The following is a 19,082-nucleotide window of genomic DNA, read 5'->3' on the forward strand; positions in this document are numbered from 1 at the left end:
GTCTTCTTTTTTTTGACAAATTCAGTGTTTTCTTCTCCCTGACACTTGGCCATTGTTCTATCAGCTCTTTGGTTGTTTTAACTGGATACTTTTCTAATGCAGGATGAGGCTGTTTAGCTGTGCCCTTATACTGTGAGATTTTTTTTTAAGTTTATATCTTACATAATAATCAATAAAAAAAATATCAATTTAATTTATTTAGTTTTCGTAACAGAAATTAATGGCATGCTAAGATATAGGCCAACTGTATATTTTTTTAAAAGTTGTCTTACACCTCTTAAAATCAAGAAGGCCTCGCGACCCACCGTGAATCTTTGGCGACTCCTATTGGGGTCTACAGCACATTTGTCACACAATGTCAAATTGAAACTCAGCTCTTTGTGCAAAATTTGTTTTATTACAACAAATAAATAGCTTGATTTTTGTTCAAATACAAACAATCAATCTGTAATGACAAGTATATAAAAAATAATGAATGATACATCTGTTTTATTTGTACAATCTTTTGGTTTTGTTTTATGAAAATCTTCCTGATCAATAAGTTCCCTGGGAACTTCAGATTTAAAGTGCAAAGTGTATAATAAAAGAAGTATTGCTGATTAAGAGAAGAGGTTCATCTTCAGGTTCGCTGAGAACTCTGTCACTCGTTCTGTGGAGATTAAAAAAAAAATAGAATTAAAAATATGAACCTGTAGACTAGAATAATTAGTCATTATTAGTCTTTTTAATACTCTGTGCCTGCGACAGCCGTGGTCGGAGGCGTTATGTTTTCGGGTTGTCATGCATCAGACCGCCATATAAAAGCTTATTTCAAGCATCTAACTAAAAACCCATTAAAAAACCCATTGACTTCAAGACGAGGGAACCGGAAGTGCTAAAACGCTAACTCATTTCCAAGTTTTAGGATTCATTCCTGTAGCACTCTATACAAGTGCAATGCGGTAATTCTAGTTCATTACTCAAAAGCAACAATGCATTTGGAAAATTTTAAATCACATTTGTACAGAATACAGAGTATTACATCTCTACTGCATGCACATACTGTACCTGCATGTGTCCATATACCCAGTCGATAAAGTAGGTTACATTGCCGTAGACTCCTGGCTTGTTCCTCCAAGCACATCCAATCCCCCAGCTAGTGTCCCCTGCCAGCCACCATACACCTCCCTGCTTGACCACCAGGGGCCCTCCACTGTCACCCTGCGGGAATAAATATCTCATGTTAGTGTGTTTGTGTACGTGTACGTGTGCGACAGAGAGAGCGAACTCAGACTAACCTGACATGTGTCGACTCCTCCCTGCAGCTTGCCGGCACAGATCATGGTCTCAGTGATTTCTCCATTTAACACCTCAGGGCTGTTACAGATCTCTCTGCTGTAAATGCTCACCTGGGCCTGATTCAGTTTGTCAGGGGACGGTCCTGAAAAAAATTAATGATTGCATAACCACAGTTAGCTCAGTCAAGCACATCACACTGATTTGAACTTCTGAGCACTCTGGACTTTTTCCCTTTTTTTAAAAAACACTGTTCCTTCCTCCTTGGACTTTCAGCCTCAAAAAGCAGGTGACCCCTGAAACATTTGGACAAATAATCTACAGGGAGGAATGAGAAGTTCAGAGTTTTGTTTGGTGGTTTCACAGTCAACATGTTATATCTACTGTATATTAGGGCTGTCAAAGTTAACGCAATAATAACGCATTAATACAAATCCGTTTTAACGCCACTAATTTCTTTAACGCATTAATGCAAGCTGAAATGTTTAGGTTGTAGTGGGCTCACGTTTAGAATAGAATAGAAAGCTTTGTTGTCATTGTACATGGTACAACGAAATAAAGCTAGAGTGAAGATACTAGTATCATATGAATCTAGAAAACCTAACGAATCCATCGGTACCAACCATGTCATACTAGCTTGTCGGGAGCCGAAACTACGCTCCAAACTTATGCTAGATTTTGGAGAGGAAAAACTGGCATGGCCATTTTCAAAGGGGTCCCTTGACCTCTGACCTCAAGATATTTGAATGAAAATGGGTTCTATGGTACCCACTAGCCTCCCCTATACAGATATGCACACTTTATGATAATCACATGCAGTTTGGGGCAAGTCATAGTCAAGTCAGCACACTGACACACTGACAGCTGTTGTTGAATGTTGGGCTGCAGTTTGCCATGTTATGATTTGAGCATATTTTTTATGCTAAATGCAGTACCTGTGAGGGTTTCTGGACAATAATTGTAATTGTTTTGTGTTGTTAATTAATTTCCAATAATAAATATATACATACATTTGCAAAAAAGCAAGCATATTTGCCCACTCCCATGTTGATAAGATTATAACATATTTGACCAATCTCCCTTTAAGGTACATTCTGAACAGATAAAAAAAATGTGTGATCAATTTGCCATAAACTGTGGACAATCATGCAATTAATCGCGATTCAATATTTTAATCGATTGACAACCCTAGTATATATTCTGCATTTGACAACATATGGAAAGTTAGACATATACATTTAGCGTTTGGCTCACCAGATGCTTGCAAGGTTCCCCATCCTGTGATCCAGGCTTGATGTCCAGCAGAGAGCTCCATGCCAACGTTGGGGAGACACACTGGCTTCACTGTTCCTGAGACATTAACATGTATGGGCTCAAAAGTGTTGCTGTTATCAATGCAAAAATTAACTGACAGTTCAAATCATCATTCAAATGATGAAACATGACTTTTATTGGTACTCACTTGTAAATGTCAGAGGTATATTGAGCTTCAGGAGAGCAACGTCATGGTCATTGGTTTTTGTGTTGAACTTTTCATTACTGATAATTTTTCTCACTGTTTTGCCATTTCCATAGTTCACAAGCAAGCTCACGTCGCCCGAGACTACCGTCCACATTCCAGGATTGGAGTGCCTGAGGTAAATAATCAAACATAGGGAAAACAAATCTCAGATACTTTCCTGAATGTCTATCAAAAGACAGTAAAAATATGAACAAGATAAATGGCATGAAGGGCCTTTAATGGTGTGAAGACGAGGCGCTCACGTTTGGAAGCAGTGTGCAGCAGATAGGATCCAGTAAGCGCTGATAATGGAGCCTCCGCAAATGTGTTGACCATAAATCTGGAGACTGACCTGCCACGGCCAGGCCCCATTTACTGCCTCCGTACCACCCACGATACGAGTACTGGGGGCTGCTGAACTCACTCCACATTCTGAGGGTGGAGGAAAAGAGTATTAGGTGAAGTTAAAGTTCTGTTCTCTTAGATATATGCTCCCTTTTACCACCGCCTGGCTGGCTAAATCCCATTTTTAGAACAGCTTTGCACTTGTCACCTAAACTCATAAATATATCAGTGCTGTAGTCATGTCCTAGTTAAAGCAATAGCTTACCAATACAATGAAGTTTGACTGCCATGGCTGAGCAAATGTGGCTGCAAAGGAAAGGATGACAGAAATTCATATTGAAGACAGCAAATCCAAAATGATCAACACTTATTCAGGAGTTCTAAATGTACACAGCGTGTAATAAGATGGATTCGGCTCCTAATGAGAATGTAATCACTGCTGTACTGTGCATGATGTTATTATGCAGTGATAGGTGGGGTGGTATACCTGTAAGTGAGCAGGGAATGTATACGTGATCCATGGTTACTTCCTGGCTTCAGCTTCATGTATCCCCCTGAGGCCAAAGAACCTGGACTGGTTTGGGTGTAGGACACATAATCCTGACTGTGGGGTGGACAAACATGGGATCAGCGATCAATATACTTTTAAAAAGTTTGAATTTCAGCCAGTTAAGTCGTCCAATGTTGATATTACGGAGGTTCCTCTCTGACTACAGTTATTCAAAATGTGCGTGTAAAAGTAAGTAATAAATAAAAATAATTCTTTAACCGTCATCTTTTCTTGTAAAATGTCCGGTGTAATCGGTAACACTGGTGTTGTCACAAGTTTATTAACCGGTGGGAAAATGTTCCTCACTGTCATATCACTACCAATGACAATTACAGCCATCATACGGTACCTTCGGTACTGTAGAAAAAGAGTACAGTCACTTTTTTACAATTTTGGCATCGACATGGTACCGAAGTATCTGTTCTCGTGACATCCCTATAGCAGAGCCAGTGCAAAGAGTGTGTGCACGAGGAAAGTGAGTGGTGAAGGAAGAGAGAGAGAGAGTGGCGGCTAGTGTGTGAGAAAACGAGTGAGCAGCGGAGCAGAAGAGAGTTAGTTTAGCTATGAGAATATCGAGGGAATGTACAGTGGAAGTTGCAGTTTGTGCAGAAATGTGTCTTGTTTCCCTGCTGCTGAGTGAAGTGACAGGGGTTAACTCCGGAGGGAGTAACATTATCGACTCTGGCCTAGGACACCAAAACTACGGTGTCTCCCCTGTGACTTCTCACCACGGTCGGGAGGCTGAAGCAGGAAAAGTTAACACTAGGATCAACATCGGCCCAGCCCTCGACTCATGGAGGGACCTTCATTTGCTAAGCTAACATTACTGCAAAGCATGTGCAATATATAGCGATATTGTGGTTTTAGCTGCTAATGTTGCTAACGTTAATCAACATGATGCCTGTCAATCACGTTCAAACTTGTGTGTGTCGATAGTGCGGGCACAAGCGCGAGCAACAAGACGCTGACTGTCGTTGACTTAACGGCCACAAGTGTCACAACAACAACAAACAATTTCTGATTCTTACTTATAGCCCCTTTAAAGCAAGGAATCTATCAAGTGTTAATCCTTAAAACTCAATATGTGTTTCTGGTTTTTAAACGGTAAATTTAGCATCATTTGACAGTCTACATGTTTCAGTGGCTTTTCCTTTCTGACAATACATTATGAAGAAAACACTGAATACTTGTTATTTTAACATGGGAATTCTAAGGTACCAGCAGCAATATAATTGCTTATGGCTTCCAAAATTCCCATACGTCTTGCAGTATGGTATGTGTTGACTTTTACACAGAAGTTAGCCTCTGCAGAACGGGAGCGTGAACAATGGTGAAGAAGACAATCAGTACCTCTTGTACCCTATCTGCTCACACACAGCTCTCCCATAGTTGTTGTTCCAGTTATCAGCACACACCGGCATCCACTTCTGGCTGTCAGATGAGTAACTTTGCAGCATGAAGTTGGTCCCGTGGAGGCGAACTGTGAAGCAGAGAGGACAATGCTCTTCAGCCACCATGATGTCCGCTGACAGAATGTATGTGTGTGTGTGTTGATTTTAATGTCTTACAGCACTGAGTTTCGTCCTCTCCGCGAGGACAGTCCCTTACACCATCGCACCACTGGGAGGGGCTCAAACACTTCCCACCAGTTCTGCACGACTTCCCCAGTAAACACTGGTAGTATACTGGAATAACACATATATAAAATATATATACATACAGCACACATGCAAGAGCGCACAAGAATCTGCTGAGACGATCATCACACTAAATTCATGTGATGATGATTTTTGCAGCTAATAAGATGAACTCACAGAAGTACCAGAGCAGGAGGCCGACCATTGCCAGGATAACAAGCACACACAGAGATCCACACAATATATATTTCCAGGGACATTTCTTTGTTCCTGCAAGGCAAGACAAAAAAATTGTTGTGATAAAACCAATTAACCTCTTACCATTCCACCCCGACTCTATTTTTAAAGTGTACATAAAAATAAGTTAATGATTATATGAAAGTACAGAAGATGTTTTTCATTCTGGATATTTGCTTTATGATTAGTCATTGTTTACCCATCTTTTCATTCCACACGGTATCTCTTCACAAAAGGCTGGTGATACAACATACATCATATATTACTGTACCTTTCTTTCCTCCGGTGTCATGTGGTGTTCCGGGTGTCACAGTGTGGTGGGTGTTGATGGTTTGGGGAATGACGGCAACATAGATGGGGGTCTCTTGTGGGAGGTAAGGGTATATACCCTGTTGTGGGGCTGTTGGAGGTGGTCTTCCTTCCTCATGCTGAAACCCTATGTTGTCATAGGTGGGACCGTTTGTCTGGAGGTACATTAAAGAGAAGGAATAAAAAACATACTCTGGATCAGGGGTTCTCAAAGTGGGGTCCGGGGACCCCCCAGGAGTCCATGTCCCGCTATCAGGGGGTCCGCAAAATAATTAGCTATAAATTATAAAATTGTGCTGTATCATTAAAAAGTAAATATGGGGACCTTTTGCACCAATAAAACAAGGATATTGCGTCTAATACTCCCACCCACGTTAGTTTCGGGCCAATAAAACCTCTGATATGATTGTGACACATCACATCAATCTGTCATGTCACTTCACTCAGGGCGCAACGAACCGCTCCTGCTGCTGCCTAGCTTATTAGCCTGCTAGCTAGCTGGCGAGCATGGAGAAATATTTGAGTCAGTCCATCAAGTGACACTAAGACCAAACTAGCTAAATTGAGAAAATATGAGCGACAGCGACGGGAGACCAAAATGCATCATGTGTCTTCAGGTGATAGCGAACAAAGACATGAAGCCAGCCAAGCTAAAGCAACATCTGATTAAAAAGCATCCGGAATATCAGGGCAACACAAAGTGGTGTTAATATCCAAGAGCAAAAATGATACAGATTATGAGGGGATCCTTGGTAAATGTACTCCCCTTTAAGGGGTCCCTGGCCCCAAAAAGTTTGAGAACCCCTGCTATAGGTAAACGTGATCTGGCTTCAAACCGAAAAATCATTAATTTCACGTTAACAATTGTAGTGAGCAGTGGTGTGAAATAAATAGTAAATTGTTAAAATAAAGAAAAACATATGAAAGCAATGAAAATCTAGACATTTAAAAAATGTTGCCTTTTTCTGTGAAATGGAACTTACCTGATCATCATTCATTTTGAAACTGGTTACTCTGCCTGGACACTGTCGAACCTTGAAACGTTTTTTTTAAAAATGAACAAAGCACTGGTCATAAGTACAGTACATGACGCACCCTATGACTAAACTGTAGCATTCATTAAAGAAGAGAGTAGTTTGAGCAACTTGCTCATTAGAATGTTAAGTTACAAGATATAACATAACAAAATTCATATCAGAAATACTCATTTCCCCCCATATACTGATAATTTCCAACAAGCTACAAGCTGATCTGTTCCACAATTCAAAAGTACTCATATGATACCTGAGTAGGCTGACTTATTTGGAGTTTACAAACACATTTATCCACATTTTTCACCAGATTTCCACCTACCTTGAAATTCCCACAAATTCTTCCAGCACTCTGATTCTGTCTGTCCCTCCACTCTCTGCTTCTCTCTGTCTCATGTCCCCCCGCCCTCCCATTCCTCCATGTAATCAACAGCCATGACCACACCTTTCCCACTGTGTGCACAAGCCAGCCTGTTGTACGCCACTTGATCTATACAACACTTCAAAAATGACACAGGCAAACAGCAGGTATTGATGAAGGCCAGCACTGATACTCATTATCTTCTGTCCACATCAGGCTTTGAGATAAGGTGAATGAAGTGAAAATAATGAGCAGAGGGCCGTGTTCATCCAGCAGTGGCCGTCTATTGATTTGCAACAGTAAAAGGAATTCAATTTAGCAGTGTGATATGCATTTACTGTGATTTACAGTGTTATGTGCCTTATTGTAAAGGTTTATGGTAACTTTGTGCACCAATAATGTCATCCCCCCATCAAAACCAGCCTCTCTCTCTCTCCCTGATTTCACAGAACAGTTTGTGTAGTTGGAAATATTTGTTGGCCAGCAAACATCTGTACAAAAATCTAAATTTTCCTGCATGAAAATTCCTCTTCAAATTACAGACATTTAATAAAACAACCTTGTCTAGAATGTGGTTGTTCTTTCTAACTAAAACTGCACATACAGTGCTAAAAATACAGTGCAATGAAATAGTAAAGCAGTGATGTAACATGTTAGGCAATGCTTTCCAGCATCCTATTATAGTCATAGTGACAGAGGAGTCAACAGGTGACAAGCGGTCACGGCTTGTTTGACATACCATACCTATCATTTAGATATAGGACAAACACAGGTTCAAGTCAAGTGAAAAGGCATAAAAGAGTTTGTTCTTACATTGTGCGCACTATTGTCCGTCCTCCGAACGAGAAACGTCCGCTGTGTTTAATCAGTAACGTCCAAACAAATGGGTAAGTCAGTACTTCAAAATACGGATGGCTGAAGGACTTTCAGACCCTGTTAATATTTAACTCAAACGTTTGACTGGGTTAACTGGCAGGAACAGGAAGGAATGAATGACAAGAGTCATCCAGTAAGAGTCAGTGACTGAGTCACATCACTTCAACCTTTGGTAACTTTTTAGCATACTGCAATAAAGCTGCAGAAATTGTAAAGAAGTTACTTCCTGATCATTACCAACTTAACTGGAAACTGTGGACGTGGAAATAAAGCGTTTGCAATCATGCCCATCAATTAGCATAGTATTATTTTCCTGTAAATGTATGAACAAAATATCCAGCTATTTATTATCTGCTCATTGGGAAATAGCAGAATATAATTATTAAATCATGTTGGGGTAATATCTGATACATTTTGGGTTAGATATTGGGCTGTTTTTTCAAATATGTTACTTGCTAATCATCACCTACTTGCCATGACATTCAGACTTGTGAAATGACGTGTTAAGACGTGTCAAGAAATATGTTGTGTATTTGTTTGATAGGTATGTTTTGTATTTGCAAACAACTTTGTGTTTGTCAGTGAATCGTAGGGCATTTGTAAAACAATTTCTGTAGGTTCAGTTTTGGCAGGAAATCAGCTCCATAAATATGAGCACCACAAAATTCAGCTTGGACTTGTTCACTACTGCAACATGCACGAGTGCACTTAACATTACAGGGGAAATTGCTGCATCTAGTGGCCAACTTGAAGATGACAGTGCCAACTCTATATTACTGTAGTATTAGTTTAATGTAAACTTAATGTAAGTTTTTACATTAAGCATGAAAATATTACAACTAAAGCAATGTACCTGTTGTGAAACTTAAATTAGTGTAGGTCAAACATTTAGTCACAGAAGGTCAATAACACATCGGTGGTTTCATAAAAACTATTTATTTAAACATTTAAATTCAGAGTTAAATATTACTAATTTTTTTCGCACAGTATGTTTCATCAAACAAAGGAGTGTTTCAAACACTGTAGTCATGGGAGTCGAGTCCTACAGTTTGGGTAAGGCTGCTGGCATTAACAATGTAACAGAATCATTCTTCTCAGTAAGGGAGTTGACATTAACCATTTGGAGTCAACAGGTAGTGAACACACAGTGTAACAAAGAGTGTATCAGGGAGAGAGAGGTTTCCCATCAACTTTACTACAATTTCTGGATCAGAATAGATGAAGCTCCACCGCCTCCATTGCAGATGCCTGCCAGCCCGTACTGGCCTGACTTCAGGTTGTGCACCATGTGACCCACAATTCTCGCCCCAGACATCCTGACAGAGAGAGACAGAAAGTATCGGTTGTCACCAAGTCACGTCAAAGGTCTCTTTCAAAACAACTGGCCAGCCAGTCTGTAAGAGTCCCTCTCAGCTGCTTACCCGATGGGGTGTCCCAGTGACACAGCTCCCCCGTTGACGTTGACCTTCGCAGGGTCGATGTCCAACATCTTGATGTTGGCCAGCACGACCACACTGAAAGCCTCGTTGATCTCCCACATGTCGATATCCTCCTTCTTCAGCCCTGCTGCAGCCAGGACCTGACAGACACACACATACAGTGGAAGTGTTAGGATGTTCTAACAGAACTGCATCTATGAACACAGTTGGGTGTGGTTCAGGATAGAGCACATCTTTTACATGAATTAAATGTGGATTATAAAATTCAGATGAGTGAGGCTATTAGGATCAAGTAGCTCGTGAAAAGTAGTGTGTCAGATTTAGTAGTCACAGCGGTTTCATTTCATTGTGCCATATTTAATCAATATTTAGGTAAATATAAGTACTGGATCAGACTCAATATTACTATAAACTACTAATTACATGCTCAGACTCACCTTTGGTACAGCAAATGCAGGCGCAATGGGGAAATCAATGGGTGCAACAGCAGCATCAGCAAAAGCTATGGCAAAAAAAATATTACATATTAATCCTGCAATTTAACAATAACTATGACGAATAAAAATATCCTGTTTAATGATACAGTAAAGGGAAACACACAAACAAGTGCCTGATTTATTTTATCTTGACAAATAAAGACAGGTATTTGTAATTTCTTTTTAATTTCCTCCACTTTTTTCTAAATGTAAACAAAATAAAAAGGATGCCATACACTGTCCAAAGCTCAAAGCTTGTTGAGAGGTTTGGTGTTGGATTGAAATTAGTCTGACTCCCCGGATGTAGGCTATGGGTTTAAGCCGCAGCATATCTCACACAGCATTCTCCTCCCCTTCCGCTATCTATTTTGCAAGGGCACCATCCCCATCATATGCTTAGCGCCACTCAAGACGATTGTGATTGATTTAAAGAAATACAAACAAACCAGAGCATTATTCCCCCTATACCAGAATGATAATGTGTGGAGCCAGACCTTTCTATAGCGCTGACACAGGTCTGGCTATGTGAAACTAGATTGAAATAGTTTTTAATCGTTTTTTATTTTCTATATTTCAACCTGATGATGGCTTTTACATGGTCGTAATTGCCTACACATATCATCCAACTTAGGAAACAAACCTTTTATGGCTTTCGTCTAGCATACCAACCTACCATCAGCCTGTAGAATAAACCCAACAGTTTTACGTTTCATCTGTAGGCCTGCTGTGTGATAAAACCTCATTTTTAGTTAAGCTCTGAAAGCACAGCTTAGTCTTAGTGTGTGTGTGTGTGTGTGTGTGTGTGTGTGTGTGTATCTAGCTTACAGACAATTCTGGCCAATGGAGTGACGTTGAGTCTCTTTGCAGCATCTGCCGTCATTAAAACAAGAGCGGCTGCTCCATCGTTCAGGGTGCTGGCATTGGCTGCCGTCACTGTGCCTAAAAAGCAAGTGACCCAAAACAAAATGTACATTCAAACAAAAAAAGGTTCCTTGAGCAAGCATTCTGATTACTATTATTATTTTTGTAACTATTTGAGTTACTCAACCTACAACAAATGGTCTTAGGGATGAAACTGACAAGTGTGTGTGAAAATGGACATGTGACATTTCAAAGTTAATAGTGGTGCAGGAATGAGTCCTAAAATCCAGAAATGAGTTAGCAGCATTTTAGCATTTTGAGAACCCTCATCTGGAAGTCAATGGGGTTTTTTCATGGGTTTTTAGTTAGATGCCTGAAATAAGCTTCCATATGTCTTTAAAAATGTGATTGCTAACAAGTGGTTAAATGATACTACAAAAAAAACGTCATTACAGTGATAACACTGACGCTTGTTGTGTATACTCCGCTCATGCGACTGTGGTGTAGTTTGTTCATAGCCTAACGTTAGCTTTTTTCTTCTGGCAATTGCATCTACGCTTCAAAAATCATAAAAGTGGTGTTCATTTGTGAAGATTATTTTACGGAACAAAATGTGCAAGTATCATAAATGTTTGTTTGCCACAGAGCTTATTTTCTGCAATAGTCCAAAAGCCAATGGAAAAATCCCATTTGCTTTTTGTCATGGGAACCCATGAGAGTCTAACTTTCGGGTTGGCCTTCAAAAATACGTCATGCCTGCACCACTCTATGAACAGCTGCAGCAGAATAGTACAACTTGAAGAACAAGCATAGTAGTATTATTATAAGTTATTACAGGATAGAAGGTAAATGAGAAGCAGAAAAACTTGCAAAAAGATGCAAAATTGGTATAAATAAAATCTTTGTGGAAACAGAATTAATGTACAAGTATGATGCATGACTCTAAACAAATCTGTTTAATTAGACAAAAAGTGGCTTAATGTTATTCCCAACTCAGATAATTAATGAATGGAAGTAATAACAACTGCATTGTTACCATTCTCTTTCTGGAACACGGCCTTCAGTTTGGGAACTTTGCTGAAGTCGACCCGCCTCCACTCTTCATCCTCGGACACGACCACATCGGGTTTGCCTACAAAACCAGGTCAACATCAGATATGCGGCGCTGTGTTACGGCTGTATGTGTTTTTGTGCTGTTTTCCCTTTTCCGGGATTTGAACCCGGAACCTCTCGCACTTTTAACTCAACCAGTTTTTATATTAACTTAGCTTTTCTCTCCTTTTTAACACCATATCTAGACACTGCAATGTTAAAGTGTGCCGCAATGCTAAGCAAATCACCTTTACGACATGACTCCACTTTATCCAAATTAGGACTATGTACAAAATCCTGAAGATTAAAGGCCATCTTTAAACAAATTGCAAACTACCACTCATCAAACTCGGTTGTCGAGTTGTTCAAGGGAAAATAGAGAGTATCCCGGACGAGCCCCCTTTGTTACGCCCCTACCCTTGGGCAGCCCTATTGATAAAGTAAATGACCAACGGCAGTGCCCCTAGACCAACTTGCTGTACCTCTCTGGGGAATGCTAACTGGAACAATCTCCTTGGCCAGCACACCGGACTCGAATGCTGCTTTGCTGCGGCTGTATGAGCCGATGGCGTAGGCGTCCTGCTCCTCTCTGGTGATGCTGCTGTTCTTGGCTGTGTTTTCTGCACAGTTGCCCTGTTAAAAGACAGTAAGGCAAAGCAACTGAAAGCAGATCAAATATGAAACCGATGAAATTAAAAAGTAAAAATATATAACAAGGTAATATTTAACAGGAGGTTGATAGTTACCATGTGGAATTTGTTGTAGACATCAGTGAGTCCATCCTTGACAATGAGGTCTTCCATCCTCGTTCCTCCGTAGGCTGGAGTATCTCTGGACATCACATAAGGTACGTTGGACATGCTCTCCATGCCTCCTGCCACCATCACATCCTTAAATCACACACACAGCCATACACTTTTATGTAGTGACAACTATTGTTTGTCTCGCACTGAACCCCAATCCCTGTTGTCAGTGAACCCTGAGTGTTTGATGTGTATCAGCTTATGTAAGGTCACTTCTTCTGTATCTTATTGTGTTTCACAGGACTTGGAAAGTACAGACATTCTGTCCAAGAACATAAAGATGTGTAGTCTATGGTGACCATACTCTAATAGCATGAAAGTTACCAAACATCTCAGGGTAAACAAAGCTTGTTTTTGGTGACAACAAAGTTTTCCATGATCTTGCCTGGAATCAGATTTCTGTTTTTATTTGTACTCAAGCGAAGCAGAAGAGAGAAAGTGTATTTAAAGCCAAGGCTACCTGGTGTCCACACATTAGACTCTGAGCTGCCAGCATGATGGACTTCATCCCGGAGGCACAGACTTTGTTGATGGTTGTTGCTGGAGTGCCGAGGGTCAGGCCTGAAGATACAATACAAACATATTTGCATTGGCAAAATTAAATAGACAAAATTAAACTTATCTTGCTTTTGTGTGTCAGTCTGGCACAGGAGAGCCGTATATTTGACAAGGGTACTATATTATTTCACAGTGATCTGTTGTGTGTGATAAAAAAAGAGAAAAGAACTGTCAATCATAGCTGTTGTGTTACTAATAGGTTTTCACATCAGTTTCCTGTAACTTTTTATATCAATAATGATATAAGAGGTCTCTACGCTGCTGGAGATAAACCATTATAAACCTTTTTATAAAACTTTTGGTTTTCATATGCATACATGATGTGTGGCTTTCACATTAGAAATATATACAGAATCAGGAGGACTAATTAACTGCTCACAATCAGCTTTAAAAAGGGAAAAAGATGGCAATCCTGCTTTATGTACAATCACCTCTGATTTGTAACTACAGCGCATGTGGAGCTGGTTTCTGGACATCAATATTTTTGTGCAAAGTCAATATTTGAAATGAGGGTGAAAATACACCAGTGTGGTCATACCTGCTCCAAGCAAAGCTTGTCTTGTAGGGGCCTGTCCCTCTCCTGCCTGAAGCACATTGCCCATGTAGACTTCCTTCACCTCTTCAGGAGCGATTCCTAAACACAAGAAATCAGTCAGCTCATTAAATATACACACAGCCTTCTTCTCTTCAAAGCAGGAATCCACCTTACTCGTGTGAAACTCAGGTAATTTGATACGTCTGGTGTATTAGCATATCCATGCCTACATGGAAGAATATAGGCTGTATTCAAAACTGCCAACAAAAGCAAAATCTCCAGTATGCCAAAAATACCCAGATGTCATAATGATTAGGAAAAAATCTCCAGTATGCATCTGACCAGTCTACCTCGCCTACTGTATCCCACAATTCAATGCGCTGGAACAGTACAGGCTATGGTCACGTCAGCAGCAGCCAAAAAAGGCACATTTTTCGTAGCCATTTCATCACTAAATTCACTTCTGAAAATTTTTGAGGGGAGAAATCAACTGTGTAGATTTTGAATGTTTACAGTTTTACAATATTAGATGGTGAATTGAACATTTGCTCCAACGTTTTTGGAGTTTAGAAGCTCCACAAACAGCTGTGACAGCAAGCTAGCGCCTGCCGGGTAGTCACGCTCCAGCCAGCTCCCAGCTCTCTCCTCCTCTCAAAAGACTGGTCTCGTAGACGAGATGCTTTTATTTCCCTGTTGATGGTTTGTTTAAATATCACAAGACAAGTTTCCATTATAAAATTAACGGAAACCTGTGGTTATCTGGCTACAGAACAACACGCTGTGGCGAGAGAAGAGGCGAGGGAAAGAGCTGCCTCTGACGGAGCAGAGAGACACTTGCTGAGACAACATGACCCTTTTTTTAACGTTTTAAACTGACTAAAACTAAAACCACCGTAATATTTGTAAGAATATCATTCCACTGTTTAGTTGCTGTAACTAAAAAAGCAGTTTGAGTTAATTTTGTCAGTCAATGTTTTATATTTACCGTCTCCCCTTGATGATAATCCTGTTTTTTTTACTTCACAATGATCTGTTAGAATAAATTGTTTAAGGGGTGGTGGAGCTAAACCATGCAGTATCTTATAAAAGGAAACCAATATTGGTCGTATATAAAAAAAATATCAAAGCTCAATAAGTTATTTTTTTCAATTATATTGCAATAGTGGTACGAGTTTGTTTTTTCATCCAGTGCTTTAAGGGCTTGTTTAAAAGCTAAAGCCTGACCTAGCATACAGCAAAATAAATCAACTTAACAATTTCATACTGCATACTTCTGAGAAACGCAGTAAGCAGAATGTACTGTGTTCGTCAGTAGTATGTATGTAGTAGGCGTTTAGCCATAGTTTTCTCTGAACAAAGTGAACTTACCTGCTTGGTCTATGGCTCCCTTAATGGCAATGGAGCCCAGTCTGGTGGCTGGTACTGCTGCCAGGCTGCCTCTGAAGGAGCCCATTGGAGTGCGGACTGCACTGACAATGACGACTTCCTGAAACCATACATTAAAAGTCTGCATTATAACCCAACCAACATGGTTATGTGGGCCCCACATGGGTTATGCTGGGGGTACCTGGGTACCAAGTGGGTATGGGCCCAAAATGGGCATCTTATCTGGGATCAACTAAGTAGGTCCCACATGGGCTCCCCATGTGGCCTACCTGTGTGGGTCCTAGTTGGGTCACTACTGGGAAGTGAGTGCATGGGGCAAACATGAAAACTGTGGACAAACCCACTAACAACCCATATTTCAGGCCATGGAGTCCCTATGTAGTTCCCACATAGAACTTAAACCTGGGGCCGAGATGGATTTTGGTTTATGTTGCCCAGATTGGGCCCTTATAACACCCAGTGTACTCCTGCATGAAACCCACAAGAGCAATTGGCATGGGGCCATTATGGAACCCACAGACAATCCCATACAGGGCCCATTTTTCAGCCCATTTACTACCCACATGGGCCCCACATACAAATGTTGGCTGGGAAGTTTGCAGTCCAAACATTGAATTGTTATGAGAATCTAAAATGTCAGTCACTGAACTTACATTGAGCGAAGAAGGGTGAGATGAGAAGGTTCTGGTGAGGTACCTGTGAGCCTACAATGACAAAGGACAAAGATGGGGATAAATCATCATCTTCCATACATGAGAGAGTTCCTAATCTAATCCCATTTTGATCTGTCCAATCAAGTCTGCTGTTCAACCTGAAGCTCCTTGATACAATTCTGTGTCAACTTAATTAGGCAAGTAACGTTTTTAACTCAAGCAAGCAGAGAAGTGTTAAAAGTAGGGCACATACAAGCAGCTGGCACCTACCTGTCACCAGTTAAATAGACCCTTTGTTTGGCTTTTAACTGGAGCCTACTGTTGTTGCTGTAATTGTTCACATCTCTATTTTGTTGAGAAGTGGACTTTGCAGTGATGTTAAATCCCTAAAGCACACCTGGAGTTCTCAGGTGTTCTCCAGCTGTTACTTTCCTTCAGTCAAGGACGCTGCGCAGACACAATAAGGTTAGCTGAGCTGCTCTGAGTTAACCAGCTGGGCCTTGTGTGTTTATATCCAGCCAGACTGTCTCTACAGCATTCCTCTGCAATAAAACAATAAAACAGACAAACCCAAACAGATTATGTTACACTCCGTCACTTACCAGTCGTTTACAGATGTGAGTGCGCATGGTTAAAAGTCCACTGGATGACATTTTGGAATGAGAGAGGACTCACACTAGACCCGCTTCACCTTCAGCCATGCAGCGGAGGGATAAAAACATCAGCCAATCACAGTGAGGGGTGTGTTTCCCCTGACGTCATCGTTGGCTGGGCATTGTGGTTGTTGTAGTTTTTTAACCAATGGCATCACTATACATGTGAAAGACAGTGAAGAAGACTTCTAGCAAGTAAGATGGATGTAAACTATTACTATACTATAATCTATTTTTCTATAGTTATATATATATATAGAATCTATATTTCTATTTTTCTATATATGTATGTGTGTATGTGTATGTGTATGTATGTATGTGTATGTGTATATATATGTGTATATATATGTATGTGTGTATGTGTGTATATGTATATGTGTGTATGTGTATATACGTGTATGTGTGTGGGTGTATGTAGGCATATATATATATATATATATATATATTAAATGTTTTTGTTTTTTTTCTCATTTTCTTATTATTATTTCATGACTTATCTGTGGATACTCTCCCTGTGTTGTATTCTCTACAGTTTGAATTTTATGTATCCATGATTGAGAATCAGTTAGGTCCATGGTGGCCAGCTGTGGCTTGTCTGTGTGTAAGTTGTTGTCAGGTATGATTGATTGATGTGTTGTGTCACAGGTGAGTGTTGTTAAGAAAAACAAAAATTGACTTTCCTTGTATAGGGACTCTTCTATTGATTATTGACAATTAATAAAAAGATCTTTGAAAGAAAGAAGATGGATGTAAACAATACAGGATTTAAAATATTTCTTCAGAACTTGGCTTTACAAACGTTTGTTGACATGTGTTAGGCCTCAAGAATACCCATAATGCAGTTTGGTAAGACACACTGACTGTAAACATAACTTGTGTTTGTTTAAGAGAAAACTCCAAAGGGTACCTTTATGATTTGGAGCCAAAGTTTTCAGGGATATTAAAGTCATGTGATACCTCAGATAGAAAATAGTCAGGAGAAACTATTGGAAGGTGCTCACTCTCAAGTTGTTTCAAATTGAGTGAGTGATCACAGCTTCCTAGTCATCCATTACAATGCAATTAAGCAGAAACACTTTCTGGAGGACACAATATAGGATTTCTCCATTGTGATATTTTGCTGCTGGTAAATACATTTCATTAGGCTGGAGTCATGTTCATGGAGGTGTTCTGACACTGACTTAAGCTTCTTCACACTACAGAAAAAGTAGATAAGCTCCCGTCTTATGACCTAGACTCAAATCAGGCTTATTTATAGTGTCAGTCAGTGACCTTTGACCTCCTCGTTAAGAGAAATGAGAGACCTCTATTATCAAATCTATTATTGTAAACTTGCATTTCCCCATGCATCTTGGTTTCTCATGTATCCAGCAAGTATCAAGAATGTAATGATTATATCATTCTGATGGTTATAATCACATTACATGTAAAGTTTTACTCCTCAACAGAGAAATCTCTCTTCCCTGCCTTTTTATACTTGCTTTATAGAACTTTCTACCAAACTGAAGCAAGTTTTGTGATAGAATAAGTGTGAAATTATTCCCTATTTAAAACTACTTTCAGTCATTTTTAAGAGAAGAGAGACTTAAAAGAGAGACTTTTTTTCTGAAGATATAATTGTTTTCTTTGTAGGTTGTTTATCGCGGGATGATCACCACCAAAATTATCTTTTACTCATTGCTTTAAAGGGGAACTAAGCACATTTTCAAAATTCATACTTACATACATATTCCTATGGTCTAAGACAGTCCAAAAATATTAGCAAACATGAACAACTCTCTCTCAAATCCAAAAACTAGAGTGCTAAAACTCAGAGCACACAGGGGAATGTTCTGAGTATATGGGTACATTTTCTGTTTCACAACTGAGAACACAACAATAAAATAAAGCTCAAGTGGGTATAAAAAAAGAAAAAACAAACATTCTGTGGATCCACAAAATCAGTCTCTCATTCGTTCTCCATGGAGCAGCTCCACACTTTATACTTGATGACATCACAAATGTAAGACTTCCTTCTCTGGTTTCTGGCTTTGAGAGAGAACAGCTCATGTTCACAAACATTGATTGAACTTTCCAAGGCCGTAGGGAAAAAAAACATATTGGAATTCTTAATTTAGGTGGTATTCCCCTTTAAACAAACACACTGTATCTTCTTCACTCAGACTAGAAACACAGACCTCCAGGTCATCCTCCGGCCCTGCAGCAGGTTGATGAATGAAGGTAGAGGTTTAAGTGTGAACAAGAGTTCACACTCCTACTGTGGGGTGGCCCTTGGACCCGTGATACATTCTGATGAGTGTCAGTGGGATGGCTGCAATAAGATCATCACCACCAAGGTCATCACAGTTGTAACAGCTGTGTGCTGTTTGAATGCAGCTGTAGGTCTGAACCTCTTTGCAAGTTGAGCTGCAAAATACTTTTCATAAGCTACTGACTGCGTTTTTCATCTTAACCACTAGAGATCACTGTAGGATCATGTTCTACTTATACAAAATGCGGTGCTC

At 39.9% G+C, this 19,082-nt stretch overlaps 2 protein-coding genes across 4 annotated transcripts; both read right to left on the minus strand.

Moving 5' to 3' along the window:
• Positions 1 to 474: 474 nt before the first annotated feature.
• On the minus strand, positions 475 to 8,167 carry tmprss2 (transmembrane serine protease 2). 2 transcript variants are annotated; one of them, XM_037747684.1, is made up of 15 exons: positions 8,060 to 8,142; positions 7,208 to 7,385; positions 6,838 to 6,888; positions 5,817 to 6,009; positions 5,486 to 5,578; positions 5,240 to 5,356; positions 5,022 to 5,151; positions 3,609 to 3,725; positions 3,387 to 3,427; positions 3,040 to 3,208; positions 2,738 to 2,907; positions 2,530 to 2,625; positions 1,278 to 1,420; positions 1,048 to 1,200; positions 475 to 649 (listed from the first exon to the last, which is right to left on the minus strand). In XM_037747684.1, exons 3-15 carry the CDS (start codon positions 6,850 to 6,852, stop codon positions 641 to 643), a joined length of 1,446 nt encoding a protein of 481 aa, XP_037603612.1. In that variant the 5' UTR covers positions 6,853 to 6,888; positions 7,208 to 7,385; positions 8,060 to 8,142; the 3' UTR covers positions 475 to 640. The 2 variants fall into 2 exon arrangements, with proteins under 2 accessions (XP_037603612.1, XP_037603613.1); XM_037747685.1 differs by lacking the exon at positions 7,208 to 7,385 and having other exon boundaries at positions 8,060 to 8,167.
• An 871-nt stretch (positions 8,168 to 9,038) lies between these two features.
• Positions 9,039 to 16,681, minus strand: acat1 (acetyl-CoA acetyltransferase 1). 2 transcript variants are annotated; one of them, XM_037749234.1, is made up of 12 exons: positions 16,528 to 16,681; positions 15,926 to 15,976; positions 15,255 to 15,372; positions 13,890 to 13,985; positions 13,254 to 13,354; positions 12,737 to 12,880; positions 12,473 to 12,623; positions 11,935 to 12,030; positions 10,863 to 10,976; positions 9,999 to 10,063; positions 9,544 to 9,701; positions 9,039 to 9,438 (listed from the first exon to the last, which is right to left on the minus strand). In XM_037749234.1, the coding sequence occupies exons 1-12, from the start codon at positions 16,576 to 16,578 to the stop codon at positions 9,318 to 9,320; spliced, it is 1,266 nt and encodes a 421-aa protein (XP_037605162.1). In that variant the 5' UTR covers positions 16,579 to 16,681; the 3' UTR covers positions 9,039 to 9,317. The 2 variants fall into 2 exon arrangements, with proteins under 2 accessions (XP_037605162.1, XP_037605163.1); XM_037749235.1 differs by lacking the exon at positions 16,528 to 16,681 and adding an exon at positions 16,323 to 16,341.
• Positions 16,682 to 19,082: the final 2,401 nt, after the last annotated feature.

Source organism: Sebastes umbrosus, chromosome 17, assembly GCF_015220745.1.
Source record: "Sebastes umbrosus isolate fSebUmb1 chromosome 17, fSebUmb1.pri, whole genome shotgun sequence".
In the NCBI taxonomy this organism is placed as follows: Eukaryota; Metazoa; Chordata; class Actinopteri; order Perciformes; family Sebastidae; genus Sebastes; species Sebastes umbrosus.

Excerpts from the sequence above, each read along its gene's own strand:
- tmprss2 (XM_037747685.1), bottom strand. Across the intron at positions 2,908-3,039 it reads GCTGCACACTGCTTCCAAAC|GCACTCCAATCCTGGAATGT; the intron begins GTGAGCGCCTCG and ends TATTTACCTCAG. Across the intron at positions 2,626-2,737 it reads TATACCTCTGACATTTACAA|GAACAGTGAAGCCAGTGTGT; the intron begins GTGAGTACCAAT and ends TTAATGTCTCAG.
- acat1 (XM_037749234.1), bottom strand. The coding sequence starts at position 16,578 with ATGTCATCCAGTGGACTTTTAACCATGCGCACTCACATCTGTAAACGA. Across the intron at positions 13,986-15,254 it reads GGGAGCCATAGACCAAGCAG|GAATCGCTCCTGAAGAGGTG; the intron begins GTAAGTTCACTT and ends TCTTGTGTTTAG. Across the intron at positions 12,031-12,472 it reads AGTTAGCATTCCCCAGAGAG|GCAAACCCGATGTGGTCGTG; the intron begins GTACAGCAAGTT and ends CTGGTTTTGTAG.